The sequence below is a fragment of the Cyrtonyx montezumae genome, unplaced genomic scaffold, assembly GCF_038088225.1.
Source record: "Cyrtonyx montezumae isolate F1298 unplaced genomic scaffold, pur_monq_1.0 scaffold_10, whole genome shotgun sequence".
NCBI lineage: Eukaryota > Metazoa > Chordata > Aves > Galliformes > Odontophoridae > Cyrtonyx > Cyrtonyx montezumae.
This window is the reverse complement of record NW_027071826.1, coordinates 4,080,100-4,094,055: the sequence shown is the minus strand read 5'-3', so window position 1 is coordinate 4,094,055 and position 13,956 is coordinate 4,080,100. Positions and strand designations below refer to the sequence as shown.

Sequence of the window (13,956 nt, the reverse complement as noted above, 5' to 3'; positions counted from 1 at the left end):
ATCTGGTTGTGCGCAAGGCAGTGTCTGCTTGCTTCTTTTTTTATGCCCAGGCCGTGGGAAGTGCTAACCCCCACCAAGGGTTCTGCTCAGCTGCATGGAAGCAATTACAGGGATCAGTCCCCGTGAGCATCTCCTTGCCCACAACATGATATGGCTCCATCTCCATCCCTGTCCACAGCTTATCTCCATCCACATCCACAATCCCTTCCCCATCTTCATCCCCATTCCACACGCATCCCCATCTCATCCCCATCCCTGCATCTGTCCCCATCTCTCTTATCCTGTTCCCAGTTCTATCCCATTCTATCCCCATTCCACGCCCATCCCCTGTGGCACTTTACCTGTGTAGCCCATGGCAGGGAGCTGCTTTGCAGGGGGCATGGACTATGGAGGTCCCTTTCATCCCCTACAATTCTGTGATCTCCATCCCTATCCCCATCCCCATCCCCGTTTCTGTCCCCATCCCTCTTATCCCATCCCCATCCCTCTCCTTCTCCCTGCCTCTGTTCCCACCCTTTTTCTCTATTCCCAATTTCATCCCATCCTCATCCTTGTCCTATTCCCATCCCCACTGAGGCAGGGAGGGACACCCCACACTGAGGCTCCCTCCCAGGACAAGGGCAAAGCTCCAACTGTTTCCAGCTGCCATTTTTTTTATCTACAGGGGTTCCCCACTGAGTGGTGCTGGATTTGCTAAGTCAGGGTGAGGGCGCGGGGGGGGGGGGGGAGGGTTAAGAAAAGCCCTTTTTAGCATCCTAAGGACTATGGGAGAAGCTTGGCAGCCCCCTGACCCAACAGAGGGGCCCTGAGAGCCATGGGGTCCTGGACACAGGATAACCCTGACCAGGGGAAAGAGGCACAGGTGGGGACATCCCAGTGCCAGCTGCAGCTGATGGTGTTTTCCCCTGTGAAATGCTCATCATACAGAGAAATGTGGACTTTCCGAGAGCAGAACTTCCAGCTGACAGCTGTGCCCAAATGCTCCTCTTGCCCATTTCCACCCATTTCCAAAAATGGATGTGGCTCCGTTGTGGGGTTAGAGAGTCTAAGACTTAGGTCCTTAGTCAATTTTCTCCTTAAAAACACATTAGGAGCCAAACGCAAAACATCTGTGGACACCAGCTGCAAACCATCCCCGTGGGTCTCGGGGGGACGAGGCTGAATTCACCCCCACCACAGGGTTTGGGGTGCTGGGAGGGGAAGGGCTGGGGGTCTGCTGCCCCTCCAGGTGTTCTGTGGGTATCTCGGGGTGTGGGGGAGCTGGGGAGAGAAGCCCTTCCCTTACCACCGGGAGCTGCTGGAAGGCTGTGGAGCACATCCAGCTGGCCCTGCTCGCCGCCTTAATGGTTTTCCATGGCCAAAGCGAGCCGAGGTGTTCCCCTTCAGGTGCCTGCAGCGGGTCAGGATGCAGCCCGACGTCACCCCAAAGCTGTAGGACCTGCTCATCCCCATGAGTGCGAGCTGGATGCAGGTCGCCGACTCTCTCTGTGAGCTTCAGGGATGGGGGACCACTGTGACACAGCCGCACCCTTGCCGTAGGGACACGCAGAGGGCATCCCGCCGGCTCTCCCATCGGGGACGTCATTGGGGTGTGCCGCCGGGTCCCCTGTCCCCGTTATCTGCCGTCTCCGCACGCGTAGCGGGACAGGCGTTGGCCTCGGGCCAGGGAAGCGCTCCAGGGCGATGCGCGACATTTGTTTGTGCACTTCCAGCTTTTCCTCTCTTCCCCCCCCCCCGTCCTCCCCCTCCGCAGCTCTCCTGGGGATGCGGAGTCATGTTACTGCCCGGCTGCGGGGAGCGGAGGGAGGAGAAAGGCCGGGGCCCCCCAACCCGGCCCGGCCCGGCCCCAGCTGGCGGCTGGCCCGGCTCCGGGGGCGGCCCCGCCGTACCCATCCTGGAGGGGGGGGGCGGGGGGGAAATCGGGGAGGGGTGCGCAACCCCAGGCCGGATTTTGGGGTAAGCCCCCATTGGCCGACCCCAAGCTCGGGGGATCCAATGACAGCGCGGCCGCGGTTTGAGCCCGCCCCGTCCCGTCCCGCCCCGCCGGCTCCGGTCCGTCCCGTCGGGGTCCGCTCGGCTCCGCTGCGCTGCGCGGGATGCGGGCGGCGGTGGCCGTGCTGGCGGCGGCGGCCGCGGTGGCGGCGGCGGTGGAGGCGGCGTTGCCCCGAACGGAGCTGCTGCCCCACGGGACGGCCCACGGCGACGGGATGCTGCGGCACGGGGACGACGAGAGCTCTCCCGGAGTGGTCTTGAGGACCCCGCTGCGCCTCTACGGCCGCGCTGCCCGCCGCCTCTTCGTGAGTCCGCTCCGTCCGACCCTCCCTCCTTTTTTTTTCTCTCTCTGTCCTTCCGTCTCTCTTCCTTCCATCGGCCCGTGCCTCCCTCCATTCCTCCGCCCCTCTGTCACTTCCTCCGTTCCTCCATCCTTCTGTGCCCCTCTCCTTCCATCTCTCTCTCCTTCCATCTCTTTCCATCCCTCCCTCCGTCCGCCCCCTTTCTCCCCAGCTTTTAACACCCGTGTTCCCCATTCCCTCTCCCAGCACCCCAGCACGTGTCTTTTCTGCACCCACACATTTCTACGCTCTGCTCATTCTTTCCATCCTCTGCCCACCCCACACGTCTCGCCCCCGTCCATTCTGCAGACCTTTCCCCTCCCTCAATCCCACCCTAACCTCCTCCCATAGGGAACAAGGAGCCCTTTTCCCCTTTCCCCTGCAGCTGTTCCCTGCCAGCAGTTGGCTCCGGGCTCGGAGCAGCCCAAGAGGTCTTTGTTCAGGGCCACGCGGCCTTGGGGCTGTCAGCACTGTGCTGCTCAGGCACGCACAGGGGCAGGGGGTGACAGCAGGAGGGTGGTGGCCCCAACCCCGTGTGCCACTCTCCTCGCAGGTGGGCACCAACGGGGTCATCTCCACCCAAGATTTCCCCGGGGAAACCCAGTACGTGGACGACGACTTCCCGACGGATTTCCCCGTCATCGCTCCCTTCCTGGCCGACCTCGACACCTCCGGGGACAGAGGGGACATCTACTACCGACAGGACCACGCTCCGGCCGTGCTGGAGCGGGCGGCAGGATACGTGCACGCCGGCTTCCCGCGCACCTTCACACCCAGCGGAGTCTTCATCGCCACCTGGGAGGACGTGGGAGCCCACGGGGAGCCCCCCATAAAGGTGGGGTTGGGTGTCCCGTGTTGGGGCAGGATTGCAGAGCCGTGCTGTCGTGGGGTTTGTAGGGCTGTGGAGGTCACAGAACTGAGTCGGAAGGGGCGTTCAGTGATCGTCTGGGATGGGTTTTCTCGCCCCAGATGGGGATCGAGCTTCTCCTCTTTGCTCGCTTGGGTTTGTCTGTTGGCACGATGATGCTCTGGGGAGCGGGATTGCATTCCCCACCCTGAAGCTGATAAGGTTCCTGCGTGGGCAGATCCACAGCGCTGCCTCTCTGTGCTGGAGCTCTCTCCAAAAACGTGGGGGGGTGGGGGTCAATGACCCACGCAGTGACGGTGACGCCGTCCCGTCCCCGCGCCGGGGCCCTTTGGCGGCCGAATGGGGAGAGCTGCATGCAGGCGAGGAAGCCAGCAGGGTTTGGAAGGAAGCAGAGCACATTTTTTCCTCTTATTTAAAACTTGGGAAAGCAGCTGAAGAAATGCCATCGGAGGCCTCGCAGCGACCCTGCAGACGATGGCAGCGCGGCCTCGTTTTCTTTGCCTAATTGTTTTCTTCCTCTCCAGGATGAGGGAGCAGAGCAGCTCGGTGGAAACTTTGGGTTAGGAGCACCGAAATTCAGTTGGTGCATAACCTCCACCCTCAGCTGGGAGCATCCACCAGACCCCACTTGTATTTTTTTTTTTTCCCCATTCTGTGCCACCCTCCAGCTCACGCCGGGGCTGGGAGCTGAGCTCTCCTCTAGGGTTTGCCTCAGGGCCGATGTGTCACCCCCAACCCCCCCCTGTAATGCGTGGGGAAGGAATCCACCCCGGGGGGGGCTCAGCCTCAGCCTTTTGGCTGCCTCTGCAGGGTCTGAATGCCGAGTGTGAGCTGACAACGGGGCTCTTTGTGCCCCTGCTGCTGTGCGTGTGCTCTGCATTGCAGCCCTGGGGGTGCTGTGAATTCTCCAGTGGCTAGATAGGGTTGTGCTCGCCCCTGTGGCCCCTCTGCCTCGCTCAGGGCTGGCACTGCCCCAAGCCTATAGCACGTGCCTATAGCACAGCCGTGGGGAGGGCAACAGCACGTGCGTGTTTTTTCCAGAGGAAACCGAGCCACGTTTGTTCTCCCATAGGATTCTGGCTGTGTGTTTTCCTCTGCTGCTGATGGGAAAGTGGAGGGGGGCTGCTGGGGTCAGGCAGGATGGAAGGATGGGAGCAAGGGGCTTGCAGGTGCCTGGGGTGCAGTCAGTGGGCTGTCACCCCGCTGCGTGGCAGCTCCAAGGAACCTCTCCTGGGTGGTGTCTGCAGGGCAACAAAGGGCTTCTGGGGGGAGGGGTTCCCCTGTTTGCATCCATTTGTGGAGTGCTTTCACATCCCCAACTCCATCTTTCGGAGGGTGCAGGGCTTCCAGGATTGAGATTCCCCGTGACACTGGGGACACGGTCCGTGGGCATGGTGGGGATGGGTTGCTGATGGGATTTGGTGATCTTGGAAGTCTTTTCTAACCCTAACGATTCTATGATTCTACTCATGGGCATGGTGGGGATGGGTTAATGGTTGGTCCTGACAGTCTTAGAGGCCTGATTTCCATGAGTGGGCATGGTGGGGATGGGTTGATGGTTGATCTTGGAAGTCTCTTCCAACCTTAACAATCCCATGATTCTGTGGTTCTGTGAATAGACATGGTGGGGATGGTTTGATGGTTGGACTTGATATTCTTGGTGGTCTCTTCCAGCCTTAATGATTGTATGATCTCTTCATCCTCTTGGCAGCTCAATACCTTCCAGGCCATTCTAGCCTACAATGAGGAGGATACCTATGCCATCTTCCTCTACCCCGAAGGCGGCCTCCAGTTCCTGGGGACGCGGCCCAAGGAGTCCTACAACGTGCAGCTGGAGCTGCCAGCCAGGGTGGGCTTCAGCCGCGGGGATGGCGACGATGGGAAGAGAGAGGGGCACTCGTACAGCGTGGCCAGCAGCCAGCAGGAACTGCAGCGGCTGGAGCGGTGCGTGCGGATGGGGGACAGGGAGCAACCCCATTCCCTTGGAATAAGGGCCTGGGGACCTTCGGTGCACCCACATCCCCTCCAGTTGTGATGCGTGTGTCTGTGCAGGGAGAGCAACGTGGGGGTGCCTGGAGTGTGGGTTTTCCATGTGGGCACCCTGGAGAATGTGGAGCCAGGGGATGGCCCCGGTGCAGCGCTGAGTCCCGCGCCCCATGGCACTGATGACACCGATGACACCCCGGTGCCCACTGAGCTTTTGGCCCAACCTGGCTCAGGGACAACATCGCCACGTCCGCACCCTGCACTGCTCAGCATCGTACCCTCAGGGCTGCCCGTGTCCCCACTGGGGAAGGAATGGAGCCCCAGGCTGCGCCCCGTTGGGGACACTCCACGAGGCCGCCCCGTGTCCTACAGCTCCGGGCAGCACGGCGTGGGTGTGGAGGAGGACGTGCACTTTAACACGAACGGTGAGGAGGACCTATTTGTTGCGAGCTCACCTCTTCCCGAGAGGGCATAGGTTGGCACTGCTGCCACCCCACGAGCTCCCAGAGGCCAAACTGTGTGCCCGGCAGCTGTGGCAAGGTGCCTGCAGGCAGTGAGCCCACTCCGTCCCCACGTCCCCAACCTACCTCCTCCTTCTCCCCAGTGTTCACCTACAATGCAGGCAGCAGAGAGACGTGTGCCCAGCACCACGGGCGCTGCTCCCCGCACGCCTTCTGCACTGACTATGCCACCGGGCTCTGCTGCCACTGCCGGGCTGCCTACTATGGCAATGGGCGGCAGTGCCTGCCCGAAGGTATGTGGGGTGGGCAGTGGGGAAGGGGCACGGGGTTGGGTGGCCGCTGCCAGGGCTGTTCTGTGTCCTCATCCAGGGGCTGTGCACCGCCTGAATGGGAAGGTGAGCGGCAGCCTGGTGGTGGGACGGATGCCTGTCCGCTTCCAGGATGTTGATCTGCACGCCTACATCGTGGGCAGCGATGGCAGAGCCTACACAGCCATCAGCGGGGTGCCTGCACCCGCTGCCCGTGCCCTGCTGCCTCTGCTGCCCCTCGGAGGGCTCTTTGGGTGGCTCTTCGCCCTCGAGGAGCCTGGCTATGAGAATGGCTTCAGCATCACTGGTGAGTGGAGGTGGGGTATGGGGGATGTGGTTTGGGGATGACTTCTCCATTGCTCTTGGATTCAGTTCACTGTGTGCCTGCTGTGCCTCTCTGTTGGGTGTGACAGAGAGGTTTGGGGGTGTGCTCCCTGCAGCATTACAACCAAATCCTATTCACTCCCCTTTCCTGCCCAGGTGCTGAGTTCACCCAGAACCTGGAGGTGACTTTCTACCCTGGGGAAGAGCAGTTGCACATCACTCAGACTGCTGAAGGGCTGGGGACAGACAATTACTTAAGCCTGAGGACCCACATTGAGGGCCAGGTGCCTTTCGTCCCTGAGAACACCAGTGTCCACATCACTCCCTACAAGGAGATCTACCACTACTCCAGCTCAGGTAGGAGCCATGCCCTGTGTATCCCATTTTTTTTGGCCCTGTCTTTGGTTTCTCTTACGCTGTCCATATGTGCCCCATTTGAATAAGTCCCCACAAAGTTGTGGTGCCCCAGAGAGTTGGAAGTGGCTTTAAGATCCCTTCCTACCCAATCCAATCCAACCCAACCCTACTCAGCCCAACCCAATCCTACCCAAATCAGGTCAACCCTACCCAACCTAGCCCAACCCATCCCGTGACTCTACGTGAATCTGCGATTCTATGGTTCAAAACACCCCATCCCCATCACCATTTCCAACATCTTAGACAGCCACCTGTGCTGAAACCCATTTTCTGGGGCTCCCTTTACAGCCGTGACATCCTCTGCTCACCGTGACTACGTCCTCACCTTGGGCTCCACCAACCAGACTCTGTCCTACCGCCTGCACCAGAACATCACGGTGATGGGCTGCCCGCACGCCCGCAGCCGCCTGCCCGCTGCCCAGCAGCTGAACGTGGCACGCACCTTTGCCCTCTATGATGACCACGAGCAGGTCCTGCGCTACGCCCTCGCCAGCCGCATCGGCTCAGCACATGGTGAGCGTGGAAGATAACCTGTGTCAGATGGATTTAATTTTATCTCAGCGTTTTCTCCCTGCTCGTGACCCTTTTTTGCCACTCAGGTGATGCTGAGGTGCCACCGGTGAACCCGTGCCATGATGGCACGCATGCGTGCGAGGAGACGGCGCGCTGCCAGCCTGGCACAGGGCTGGGGTACACGTGCGAGTGTGCAGCTGGGTACCGTGGGGATGGACGGGGCTGCCAAGGTGAGGGGGGCTGTGTGCGTGTGGGGGACTCCATTTGGGATGCTGGTCAGAAGAGTTGCTGGTGAATCACAGGGGAAACTGAGGCAGAGTTGGGAATCCTAGAGGTAGCTGAGGGCTGGAGGTGACCAGGACAGAGGGGCAGCCATGGGGTGGGCGCTTTGGGACAGGATGGCCGAAGCACCAGCACCTCAAAACACCAAAACTGGGGGCTGCGTTGGGTCCCCCCCACCACTGAGTGCCCGGTGTCTCTTCTTCCTGCAGATGTGGATGAGTGTGAGGAGGGTTTCGGCCAATGTGGCCCTTTCTCTGTCTGCCTGAACGTGCCGGGCAGCTACCGGTGTGAGTGCCGCAGCGGCTACCGGCCAGCCGAGGACGGGCACGGCTGTGTGTGTAAGTGCCAGCCTCACCCCGTGGGGCACCGCGTCACCCACCCCGGCACCCCACGGGGCTCTCCCATCCATCCTTCTGTCCCCGCAGTGCTGGCTCCTGCAGCTGACCCCTGTGAGGACGGGAGGCACCCGTGTGCTCCGAGGGACCGGGCGCGCTGCCTGCCCCGTGCTGGGGGCCAGCCCGCCTGCGAGTGCCTGCCCGGGTACGCCGGCGACGGCCGCGTCTGCTCCGGTACGGGCAGGATGGCCGGTGTGGTGGAGATACGTTGGTTGCCCTGCCCTGGCTGACCGTGTCTTGCCTTGCATAGATGTGGATGAGTGCACCCTAAACCTGTGTCACCCCGCTGCCACCTGCTACAACACTCCTGGCTCGTTCTCCTGCCAGTGCCAGCCCGGCTACGAAGGCGATGGCTTTCAGTGCACGCACGGTAAGGCTGCAGGACGCATCCCTGAGCCAGCTCCACTCAGCACAGAGTCCCCATCCTCACTGCCGGTGCTTTGCTGGCAGCACAAAGCAGCACACAGAGGTTGACACCGTGTGAGCACGAGCGGCTGTACCCACGGACAGCGGGGCACGTGGCACAGTGCGACGAGCAGGGCGGCTACCGGCCCCTGCAGTGCCACAGCAGCACCGGGCACTGCTGGTGCGTGGACGCCTCAGGGCAGGAGATTGCTGGCACCAGGACGGCACCGGGCAGCACGCCGCCACGCTGCGGGAACCCAGGTGGGGGCTGCCCTGCTGTGCTCAGGGTGTGGGGATGAGGGGTTGTGTCCTTCAGCACTAATATAGTATCAGAGGGGGGTGGGGGTCGGGATCTTTAGCATTCTGTTGGCACTGACCGAGAGGGTAGAGGCCATGTCCTTTGGCATGTCGTTGGTATCTCTATGGGATTAGTGGAGGGGGATGGAGGTTGCATCTGACAGCATTGTGTTGGCATCTCTGTTGAACTGACGGAAGGGATGGGGTTTGGGTCCTTTGGCATTTTGTTGGGATCTCTATGGGACTGGCAGAGGAAATGGGGATTGGATCCTTCAGCATTTTCTTGGGATCTCTGTGGAAGTGGTGGAGGTGATGAAAGCCAGGTCCTTCAGCATTTCATTGGCATCTCTGTGGGACTGGTGGAGATGATGGAGTTCAGGTCCTTTGGCATTTTGCTGGCAGCTCTGTGGATCGGTGGATGGGATGGGGGTTGGTCCTTGATCTTTTCAGTGGCATCTTTATGGGATTGATGGAGGAAGTGGGCAGTGGGAACTTCAGCATTCCACTGGCATCTCTATGGGATCGCCATGCGTGTAGGTGGTTGGGCAAAGCTTGGCAGGCTGCACGGTTGTGCCAAGGGTCAGAGAGGGCTGAGTGGGGGCTGGGTCCCCGCTGCCGTCGTGGCCTCAGCCACCAGCAGAGTGGGCTGGGGCAAGTGGAATGGACCCTCTGCAGGTTTGGGTACCTCGGGGGCTCCCGTGTAATGACCCTGGCCCATGGGGTTATAGCAGCGTGCCCAGCTCCAAGCCTTCTCCTTGTCTCCCTGTGGCCGCAGGTGTTTCTCTGCCAGCAGGTTCCTCCCAGCAGCTGACACCGTGCGAGCACGAGCGGCTGTACCCACGGGCAGTGCCACCGGGCCCCTCACCCGTGGGCAACGGGCACGTGCCGCAGTGCGACGAGCGGGGCGGGTACCGACCCCTGCAGTGCCACGGCAGCACCGGGCACTGCTGGTGCGTGGACAGCGCGGGGCAGGAGATCGCCGGCACCAGGACGGCACCGGGCAGCACTCCGCCACGCTGCGGGAACGCAGGTGGGTGCCGCGGGGCCGTCCTCCCCAAAGCATCCCAGGCTCAGCGCTAGCACGGAGGAGCCGCGGCGAGTCCCTGCACGTGGGCAGGCGGGTGACGGGTCACCGTTCCCGTGCCAGAGCCCTCGGAGCGTCCCCCGACCATGTGCGAGCGCTGGCGGCAGAGCCTGCTGGAGCACTACGGCGGCAGCCCCCGCGGAGACCAGTACGTGCCGCAGTGTGATGCACGGGGCCACTTCACCCCGCTGCAGTGCCACGGGGACAGCGGGTACTGCTGGTGCGTGGACGAGAGCGGCAGGGAGATCCAAGGCACGCGCTCGGAGCCCGGCAGCCCCCCACCATGTAAGTGCTCTGGGACCCCACGACCCGAGTGCCGTCCGCCCCGGTGCGCTCGGAGCCGCCTCCCTCCTCATCCTCTGCACTGTGACCAGGTCTCCCCAGCGTTGCGCCGCCCAGTGTCCGACCCTCGCCGCGCCCCGACGTGTCTCCGCCGGCCACGGGGACCTTCCTGCTGTACGCCCAGGGCCAGCAGATCGGCTACCTGCCGCTCAACGGCACGCGGCTGCAGAAGGAGGCGGCCAAGACTCTGCTCTCCTTGCATGTAAAGTATCGCTGGCGATGCGGTTGGGAAGGGGATTTGGGGATGCTGGAGGAGGTCACGGCCCGGCTTGGTGGCAAAGTACCAGAAATCTCCAAAAGTTCACCCTTTTCCTTCCTCTGACTGTGGGAACGTGTCCATTCCACATGTCCAGCCTGGCCAAGCCCGATGGAGAGAAACTCCCCTGCGTGCTGGGAGGCAATGCTCAGCTTGCCAACAGCTCTTCCTTCCCCCCCATGCTGACTGTGATCCTCCAGCTGGCCTCGCTGTTGCAGAAGTCTGTCCTTGAGCCCAAGGGTTTCAGACCCAGCTGGACGTGGGTGTGCACCTGCAGCAGCTGCCTGGGAGCCCTGCTGCAGGGCTCAGCGGGAGCCCAGAGCGGCATTTTGCTAGGGAAAGGGGATCTGAGCATCAGTCCCCGTCGCTGCACCTCGTGGCCTGCCTCAGCTGCTGGCTGGTGGGATGAGGGTGCTCCTGGCCACGGTGCAGGCAGGATTTCACCGTGTCCCTTCCAACCCAGGGCTCCATCGTGGTAGGGATTGATTACGACTGCAGGGAAAGGACAATCTATTGGACCGACGTGGCCGGCCGAACCATCAGCAGGGCGGGCCTGGAGCCAGGCTCTGAGCCAGAGACCATCATCAGCTCAGGTGTGTGCCCCCTACCAGCGGCACCTGCTCAAGGCCACCTCTGCTGGGTCCATCCCACCATCCCCACTGGGACTCGGGCTTTGGGGATGGCTGAGGATTGGGAGCCACACGTCCCCATCGCTGACCACCCCACCCCTCCCGCAGGGCTCATCAGCCCAGAGGGGCTGGCCGTGGACCACCTGCGCAGAGCCGTGTTCTGGACCGACAGCGGCCTGGATAAGATTGAGAGAGCGCAGCTGGACGGCTCCGAGCGGCGGGTGCTCTTCGACACCGACCTCGTCAACCCTCGGGCCATCACAGTGGACCCCGTCCGAGGGTGAGACCCCATGTGCTGATGCCCAATTTGCAGTAGGAGATGTATTTGGGGGAGTGCTTGAGGTGGGACTGGTTATTACCGGGCTGCCTTGTCACTCCTTGCAGGGCCCAGGCCCTGTCCTGGCGCTGGGAGCAGCACACCCTGCAGGAAGGACTGGCTCTGTTCCCCCCCCATTCCTCCTTTCATTGAACAATTCAGGGTTTGGCTAAACGTGCTGTTTCAGTGTCAGGATTATTTTTAAAAGCTTTGAAAAGCAATGTTTGAGAACACAAGCCTTGCCCCTGGGGTGCTGCTGCAATACAGAATGTGCTGCTCCTAAGACTCACCCTCGTCTAGAAGCTGCAGTTTGGGTTGTAAACAAGAACACATTCTGGTTTTCTCCTAGTGAATTTTCAGCTCAAATAGAGACGGATTGCAGGCAGCAGAAGGAAAAAACCAGGCTTCCTTCCTGATAAGAACCAGTGCTGAAGAGAAAGCCAGTGCTCTCCCTCCTGTCCTTACTGTTGCGTGTCCTGTTTGCTCACTATGTGATTATCTCCCAAGCAACCTTTACTGGACGGATTGGAATCGAGAAGCACCGAAAATCGAAACCTCCACCGTCAGTGGAGCCAACAGGAGGGTGCTGGTGAACAAGGACATCGGGTTGCCCAACGGCCTGACGTTCGACCCCTTCTCCAAGCTGCTGTGTTGGGCAGATGCAGGTAACTGCACTGAGGGTGGACCAGAGGACTGCACAAAGTGGGGAAAAACAGCTGCATCTTTGGCCCGTTGGTACCTGCATTCCATCCCCCTCCCCAATGTCCTGGGCCAAAAGACTTCAAGTGTGACTGGGCTGTTTGGGATTTGCAGCTTCTGCATCCTCGGGCTGAGAAGCTGCTGCAAAATTAATAGTGTACAGTGAGCTTGTGTTTATTTGTTTGCATGGCCTGGTAACTGTTCTGCTTCTGCCAAGGAACGAAGAACCTGGAGTGCACGTTCCCTGACGGAGCAGGCAGGCGCGTCATTCAGAACAACCTCAACTACCCCTTCAGCATCGTTAGTTACGCTGATCACTTCTACCACACCGACTGGAGGCGGTAAGGGGAGGAAAACTCACTCCAGAAGGGGAAAATAAGCACTGCCCTCAGGCTGCTCCAGGCCTGAAACCTCACCAGAATGCTGGCCTTGCACAGTGCCACGCTGGGCAGCAGCTGCTTGTCAAGCTTCCTTGCTGCACAGAACTAAGAGTTGTTTAGAAACAACTCCATCTTCCTGGGAGGGACTGAACTAGTGCAGTTGTTTCTTCTATCTAGAACTTGGCCCAGGCTTCTGAAACCAGATTAAGTCAAAGAAAAGATGCTGTCCTCAGTTGTTCCCTCTCCCCACCACCAAAGGCATCAGTGTCATCAGGACCTCGCCTCTATTCCCGCTCCAGCTGGAAGCTCTCAAGCTTCAGTCAAATCTTAGCACATTAAAACAGACACTTAAGTGCTTGCCACGCTTGGACGAGGCTCTCGGGGAGATAATCTCTCCTTGGAAGGCTGGCTCTGTGGTTCTGCGTCACCAATGAGCAACGTGCTGCACATGGAAATCATGGGGCGTGTTTCTGACATGGTCTGCAGGTGTTCAGACCTCTTTGTAGCTGCCTCTGTCCTTAAATGGGTGTAGATGGGGTAAACATTAAAAAAAAAGACCACATAAATGAAGCATTTCTCCTCTATCAACAGCGATGGTGTGATTGCTGTCAATAAAGAAACCGGCTCCTTCATGGATGAGTACCTTCCAGAGCACCGATCACACCTCTATGGAATCACAGCAGTTTATCCCTACTGCCCCGGAGGTAAAACACAGGAAAACCCAACCCTTTTCTCTTCCCTGTTAGGTGGCAGACAAGCTAAGGAGATCTATTTCTCTCTGCAGCAAGGAAATAGCAACGACAACTTCAAGAAACAACACTCACACCCAAAAGGACCTCAGACCCAGAGAACTGACAGTGCATGCAAGGAAGGGGGAAGCCCTTCTCCAAGGCCAAGCAGCAGCCTTCCGTCCTGCAAAAGATTATGTGGTTTTGAAGTTATACCTCAGGTCATTACTACTGTATTTTTTTTTAATAAGTGAAAAATATTGCTATTAGAAGAAATGGTCCTGTGAACATTAAGGCCATTACTCTCACTCTTGCTTATGCAAGCAGATTTCCAGTGTAGTCTTCTTACTCAAATGCTTTATTTTAGTGGAGGAAGAATGGATTAATTCCTACCAGTTTGACAATCTGACCGTCAGGTCCTTTTATCCAAAAATAAGCACAGATGGGAAGTTGTGGGTGCAGTATGTTGCTCAATGTAAGTGCCCTACAGCCCTGAAGAGCACTGTGTGTGTTCAGAACAGCTCTGTGACACAGCAAAGGCGCTGACGTTTTTCCAGACCATTCTGTATTTTCAACACTGCCTCCATGCATGTCTTTTAGTATTTATATTAGAAGAATATGCTAGAAGGATTGATCTGTTCATGTTGGTCCCCTAAGTGCCTTCACAAACCTACCCACCATAGACCAATACATGTTCAGAATTACATTTTAAAGTTGTTATGCTTCACTTTTTCTAGGTTATTCCATTAACTGAATAAAATGGCTACGTCTCCTTTTGGATTTAGTTTTTAAGTGCTTCAGTGGTAGGGCAGACTGCAGAGAAGGAGCAGGCTGGTGTTATGGCAGGGCCTCAGCAGGGCCTTTATGAAACGCCCCCTTGCTCAACTCAAAGCCAAACACGACGGGGGGGGGAATAATAACACCCACAAAGAA

At 59.2% G+C, this 13,956-nt stretch overlaps 1 protein-coding gene across 1 annotated transcript; it reads left to right on the top strand.

The window, feature by feature from the left end:
* Window positions 1-2,096: 2,096 nt before the first annotated feature.
* NID2 (nidogen 2) lies at window positions 2,097-13,539 on the top strand. The gene is made up of 22 exons (XM_065748587.1): window positions 2,097-2,297; window positions 2,887-3,168; window positions 4,913-5,145; window positions 5,254-5,612; window positions 5,792-5,941; window positions 6,018-6,263; window positions 6,437-6,637; window positions 6,986-7,210; window positions 7,297-7,440; window positions 7,702-7,830; window positions 7,918-8,061; window positions 8,138-8,257; window positions 8,338-8,553; window positions 9,383-9,619; window positions 9,737-9,958; window positions 10,048-10,217; window positions 10,735-10,864; window positions 11,009-11,180; window positions 11,724-11,881; window positions 12,133-12,256; window positions 12,887-12,999; window positions 13,080-13,539. Exons 1-22 carry the CDS (start codon window positions 2,097-2,099, stop codon window positions 13,088-13,090), a joined length of 3,987 nt encoding a protein of 1,328 aa, XP_065604659.1. The 3' UTR covers window positions 13,091-13,539.
* The last annotated feature ends 417 nt before the right edge of the window (window positions 13,540-13,956 follow it).

Excerpts from the sequence above, each read along its gene's own strand:
- NID2 (XM_065748587.1), top strand. The coding sequence starts at position 2,097 with ATGCGGGCGGCGGTGGCCGTGCTGGCGGCGGCGGCCGCGGTGGCGGCG. Across the intron at positions 3,169-4,912 it reads ACGGGGAGCCCCCCATAAAG|CTCAATACCTTCCAGGCCAT; the intron begins GTGGGGTTGGGT and ends TCCTCTTGGCAG. Across the intron at positions 9,620-9,736 it reads GCCACGCTGCGGGAACGCAG|AGCCCTCGGAGCGTCCCCCG; the intron begins GTGGGTGCCGCG and ends TTCCCGTGCCAG.